Source organism: Malus sylvestris, chromosome 10 (assembly GCF_916048215.2).
Source record: "Malus sylvestris chromosome 10, drMalSylv7.2, whole genome shotgun sequence".
Classification (NCBI taxonomy): Eukaryota; Viridiplantae; Streptophyta; class Magnoliopsida; order Rosales; family Rosaceae; genus Malus; species Malus sylvestris.
This window is the reverse complement of record NC_062269.1, coordinates 20,077,333-20,083,497: the sequence shown is the minus strand read 5'-3', so window position 1 is coordinate 20,083,497 and position 6,165 is coordinate 20,077,333. Positions and strand designations below refer to the sequence as shown.

The 6,165-nt window shown below is 37.3% G+C and overlaps 1 protein-coding gene and 1 pseudogene across 1 annotated transcript; both read right to left on the bottom strand.

Moving 5' to 3' along the window:
• Positions 1 to 2,548: 2,548 nt before the first annotated feature.
• On the bottom strand, positions 2,549 to 3,080 carry LOC126584303 (F-box/FBD/LRR-repeat protein At1g13570-like; annotated as a pseudogene).
• A 613-nt stretch (positions 3,081 to 3,693) lies between these two features.
• Positions 3,694 to 5,812, bottom strand: LOC126587130 (F-box/FBD/LRR-repeat protein At1g13570-like). The gene is made up of 5 exons (XM_050252107.1): positions 5,761 to 5,812; positions 5,566 to 5,649; positions 4,527 to 5,347; positions 4,260 to 4,415; positions 3,694 to 4,134 (listed from the first exon to the last, which is right to left on the bottom strand). Exons 3-5 carry the CDS (start codon positions 5,307 to 5,309, stop codon positions 3,862 to 3,864), a joined length of 1,212 nt encoding a protein of 403 aa, XP_050108064.1. The 5' UTR covers positions 5,310 to 5,347; positions 5,566 to 5,649; positions 5,761 to 5,812; the 3' UTR covers positions 3,694 to 3,861.
• Positions 5,813 to 6,165: the final 353 nt, after the last annotated feature.

The window sequence follows — 6,165 nt, the reverse complement described above, 5'->3', positions numbered from 1 at the left end:
GATTTTATATATTTAGCCATAGACCTATGCTTATTAAATAGGATTTGGCTTGTACACTGATGATGTTTGTGATATATATATATATATATATATGTTTAATTATCTTTTTAATAATGCGATTGATAATTATGATGAATGTTATGACAATTATGAGATTTAATTATTGTTTGATAATTATTTGGATATGATTGCCAATTGAATACCTATTTGAACTTGGCATTACTACCTAGCTTGAGATGGAGATGAGTTAGGTACTTTATTAGATTTTTAGTAGAAATAGTAATTAAGGGAATTCCTTGCGTTGTGTTCCATATGACTAGATGCTGGTTGATATGTGGAATCGATAACATGTATGCGTATAATTATGTTTAATGTGTGATGATGAGATTGCACCACATAGTAGTGGTACATGGATGTGGTCCTGCTTGGTATATCCGCGATGGGGGACCATATGTATTCAGGGGTGATCATGCTTGGTATATCCACGATGGGTGATCATTGCCTACACGATGATATTATGCCTATGGTTCTGCTTGGTATATCCATGATGGGGGACCATACGCATTCTAGAGGTGATGATGATTAGTTGTACTTGGTACATTTTATAGGCAATCATATTTGGTTTGGTTCCGTGGAGTGGTCCGGAACTCGAGGTTGTTGAATTTCATGGAGTGGCCTAAAATCCCATTAATTGGAGAAGTAGGCTTGGCCTAACTGTGTCACTTTAGCCTTATTTTTTTATATATTTGTGTCAATGGTTTCGAGAGTCTTGTGAATTGAGTTAGAAAAGATGTTGGACGTCTGAATGACTCCTTCGAGATTTTCTATGATTCGATTATGATTTCATAAGGTATGAATTTAGAAGATATGGGAATGATTGTTATTACTTTGATCAAATTAATTAATTAATGTGGCTTGTGAATGGTTTTATGTTTCGTCGGCTCTTAAATATGATGTGTGTTGTGAATTGCAATATCATGATGAGACATAATGATTTATATGTTGGTGGGAGAGAAATCATGTTTTCATGGGGATTGGTTATGTAGCCTGAGTCCATGTATTACATGTTGTCAGGTTATGATAAATGATTGATTAATGCTATGCTTTTCTGCTTGAACTTAGTGGATAAACGTATGATTTTGTGATAAGATGAATTACGAATGGCTTGATCCCTATTGAGGATACGTAGGCAGTCTAACGAAGAGGTTAGATGCAACCATAAAGTATACGAAAAATTATTGTGCATCTGGATCTTGAAGGATACTTTGTATATATTTAGGAGGCGAGGTATGATAGATATACGGGTATTTGGTGACATCACGTGTCGATGCTGGACGTATGTCGGGATCAGGGCATGACAGTCTATTCAAAATTATTAGCATGAAGTTCATTTTTTTGGCATTAACAATTCAACATATTATTTCTTCTTCTTTTTTCGAACTATTGACATCTTTCGTAGTCCTGAAGCTACTCACATTTGGGTTCCTAAAGCAAACCCCGAATTCACTACATAAACTTAATAATGATATCCACCATCTTGACTTGGTGGTGGACTTGGGATGTAGCCTTGAGATGAATCATCATCTTGAAAGATACCCCGTAGAAAGTGAGCTAAATTTGGTGTAAGATAGTCCTCGTAAGGAGGTTATGTCCGAGAAAGTCGGAGCTCACGAAACTGGCGATTTGGGTTTTGAAAATTAGGGTTTTGACGATGGCATAACTGGACTTCGAATATGCTGGTACGGGTGAACACGAAGGTTGCGCGTAGTAGCGGCTGCATGATGTGGGGTTTCAATGGAGGACTCGGATACGACAGGGATTATGGAGGAACTAAGTCAGACTTTGGGGGATAAACTTCATCTCACTGATAGAGAGAAGGAGGGAGTGGTAATCGCCAGAAAGGACGTGGAGGGAGCACTGTTAGGGTTTCAGTATATTTTGTTAGCAGAAGTGCTAACTGAGAGGACTGTGAATGCGGAGGTGTTTTCACTTCGCTGTGGCGGGGGAGGATGGGGTTTCTATCCGCGATTTAGGGGACCGACGTTTCCTGACTAGGTTTGTGTCAAAGAGAGACATGCAGCGTGTGGTTTACTCATAATTTCCTTGGACATTCCGTGATGATTTTGTAATGGTGGGCGACTGCACACACAGACACGACGAACGAGGGAGGGAGCTGTCAACGGGGGAGATGTGGGTGCATATCCATAAAGTTTAACTGATAATTAATCAATGGAAGCTTTTTTTTTTATTATTAAAAAAAAGAAAAAAAGGAGCTGAATTAAACCCAAATTCCACCATGAGAAAAACCCTAAATCCACAAGCACAGAAAAATTTCAGAGAAAAATAATTAACCAAAATTTTGCGAGTGGCATCGTTATGTAAATTGAAAGGAATTCTGTTCGCGTGAAAACAAACATTGTTGGCTCGCGGAGTAGTTTTGTTTCTCAGTTGGTATAGGCTTCGCACTTTGACCTTTGAATATGGGGCAGGTGAACAAGTTAAAAACTTGACCAAACAGCTAGGACTAGCGGGAACATAGCTAAGTTCTTCACCAAACAAGTAGAGGGCATCAAACAATGAGATTATCAAACACATTTCGAGCCATGGTAACTTCATGAAGACAAAAGGCTCTTCAAACTCCCGAAGCCTTTGAAGGAGGAAGGAGCATCTAGCAACCAATTAAATAACTCTAAATGAACCAAATCTTGACAAGAACACAAACATGAAGTCATGTTGTAAGCATAAGCTTCCTCGATTTCAAGTACCAACTCTTTGATACGATTTCTTGATAGATGACGAATCCCTCGATCAAAAGAATTATTGGCTACAAAACCTGGATGAGAAAGCTTGAATGTGTGTACGGAACCAATCCGAAGTAAGAGTACTTGATATACAATGCTCTCAATGGATGCATGCTCGGAAGTCGAGAAGTAATCAAACACAAGATGTGGAATCATAGCCGAGTTGAACCTCCATTTGCTTGACAAAACACTTGTCTTCACTGCCTCCTTAATAAGCTTAAGTGACAAATTTTGTCCTTTTATATCACTCGGTATGTTGCTAATTCTATCCAATTCCATCTTTCATTTCGAACAGGACTTTAATGGTTTTCTTTATTTCTAAGATATTCAAGTAGTAAAGAGATGTCCATAATCTAATATAATGGCCATGGCCAGTGGAGTCAAGATCATTTAAACTGTGACCCCGGATGTTTGAGTGTGTAGATATAATATAATATAATATATATATATATATATATATATATATATATATATATATATATATATAACTGAACCAAACCGTCTATATTACTTTTAATATTTCTCGCATTTTGTAAACTTTTACTAATTATTTTCATATGAGACACAGACGCTTGGGGAAAAATGGTGGAGGAAAACCTAGGAAGACTTGGACGAAGACTTCAAAGACATAGAGTACTTAGAGCTAACAGTAGACTTGGTGCAAAACCGATCGCACTAGCGTTCTGGGATTCATACAGCCGACAACATTTAGTGGGATATAAGGCTTTGTTGTTTTTGTTATTTTCATATGATATCTGTCTTGGATATAAAAAAGAAGAAGATTGTTAGTATTAGAGGTCAGAGTGTCATAAAATATTGTGTTTTAGAGGTCAGAGGCTACAAACCATCAATGAACATGTGATCTTCGTCTTGCAAGCACGACGATAAACCATTGTAAATAACAAGCACTGGATCAATTTTTGTATACGTTTTGTGCCAAAGAGGAGAGAAGACATTACATTGTTTACCAGAAAGGAAAAATAGGAAGCAAACAGTAGACATTACATTTATTTGTGCAAGCGAATGAAGTAATTAGTTTCAATAGTATATCATGGATGAATCATGGGTCCATGTAGATTATCTCTGCAAAAGCTGAGGCACGCCTAAACCGGAGCAACTTCGTCACTAGTTCACCATTCACAGAAGCAGGTTTAACAGTCATCCTCTTAAGCACAGGAGCATTTGAAAGCAGAAATCTGATAAAATCTAGTTCTGTTTCAACACCAGAAACTCCGATTATTGTCACAATTCGTAGTTGGGTCAACTGGCAATTCTCGTTGTCATCTAACGAATACTTTGCTTCTTCCACAAGTACAGCCTGATCCTCCTCTGCCTACACAATGCTAATAGGATTAGAATCTTAAACTTTAAGGCTAAACAGCTCTACAAACTATAAAGCTTTAGCGTAGAGTTGGTTTTCAAGGGTAGAAAATGAATCAACAAAAGAATTAAACTCACCAGAATGCTTAGTACTTTTAGAGAAGGAGAATTTCTTAGAAGGAAAAGAGCAGTTAACAGCTCCTTCAAATGCTTAAAGCGTATAATGAGAGAGAGATAATTCAGAGATAATAATGGTTCAGGAAACTTCTCCGGCAAATCACCAATAGCTAAATACTGGAGAAGAAAAGATGCAGAAGGAAACAGGATCAGTGAATTAATACGCTCAAATTCACAAGCACATGTAAGGGATATTAAACAAAATTACGAAAACACACAAACCATTACCTGTAAAACGAAACTCTTAATCTTTAGCCGTCGAATATGAGGCAGGTGAACAAAAAACTTTACCAAATTGCTACAAATGCCAGGAACCAGTCTCTGGTCATAGCTACCATCCAAGGCAATGGAAACTTCAACAAGATTTAAAGTACTTTCAAGGCAAACATTCTCGAAATCACCATTAACCTTAAGATATTGGAGATTTGGTGCACCAATCTTGAGACGTGTTAAACCATCAATGTACACTACAGTCAACTTCTCAAGCAGAGGACTGCAAACAATCATTTTATCAAACACATCTGGGGCCAGAGTAATCAACCGAATATCAAGGCTCTTCAAACTCTTGAAGCCTTTGAATGTGGAAGGAGGTTTTAGCAAACAGTTGTATAACTCCAAATGAACTAAATCTTGACAAGAAAACAAACATGAAGGCACCTTGTAGGGATCCCCTTTCCAAATGTCAAGTATCAACTCTTTGATAGAATTTCTCGAGAGATGAAGAATCCATCGATCGATATCACTAGTGGCAAGACGATCTCGATGGGAAAGCTTGAATGTGTTTATGGGTCCAATGTGAAGTAGGAGTACTTGATTAACAATATTCTCAAAAGTTGTAAGGTTTTTATTTGAATAACACCGATCATCAAACACAAGATGTGGAAGCATAGCCGTCTTGTACCTCCAGTTACTTGATAAAACACTTGTCCTCACTGCTTCCTTAATCAACAAACGGGACAAAATATTTTCTACAACATTGCTTGGTAAGTTGCTTATTCTATCCAACGCCATCTTTCTTTCCGAACGGAACTTCGCGGTTCTTTTTGTATCTAAGATATTCAAAGAAAAATTAAATCGTTTAGACCATGTGAGAGAGAGTGTGTAGAGAGAGTTGTATATAGTGGCAAAACGAGTTCAGATTTCCACTTTCACAGGAAACGATTTAATGGAAGTAATCAGAAAATGTCTCACCTGCATCAATAACAATGGGACGGAGTTTGTCTAATGCAAATTGCATACGTACAAAAACTAAAGCAAAACAACTTACCTTTGTCCAGAAACTAACTGGAGATATACGGTGAACTAACTGCGTAAGCTTCCTTTCAGAAGATCGCTGCAAATGGAAATGGTTCTGCATAAAATTGTAAAACAAAGTTTATATATGTGGAATAAGAATCGATTGGAGTCTTGAATTTGGTCAAGTTAGGAATTAACAATTAAAGGTCAAGGTAGGAATAACCACTTGAGAAAGGAACCGATTGGGGTCTTGAATTTGATTCCGTTTCACATTGTTATTCTTAACTTGATAGTTAGGAATTGACAATTAAATGTGACTCTTCTCTTTCACATTCGATTCCCACCTTTTGTTACTGTATACAATTCTCTCGGCCTGTTTTCTCCTCTGCCCCACTGCACTCCGCTTCACATCCTGACCATCTAAACATAAATTAATGATTAAAAATGTATCACATCATAAACGGGGCAAATGGTTTTTTAACCCACCTCTAACGATGGAAAAAATTCCTGAAAATTCTGAACTAAACCGAAAAAATTCGATCCCAAACCAAAAATGTCACAGCCCGTCCCGAAATATTTAATTTTGACGGTATGAACTGACGATTTTACCCTTGGATGTTGAGATTGTGAT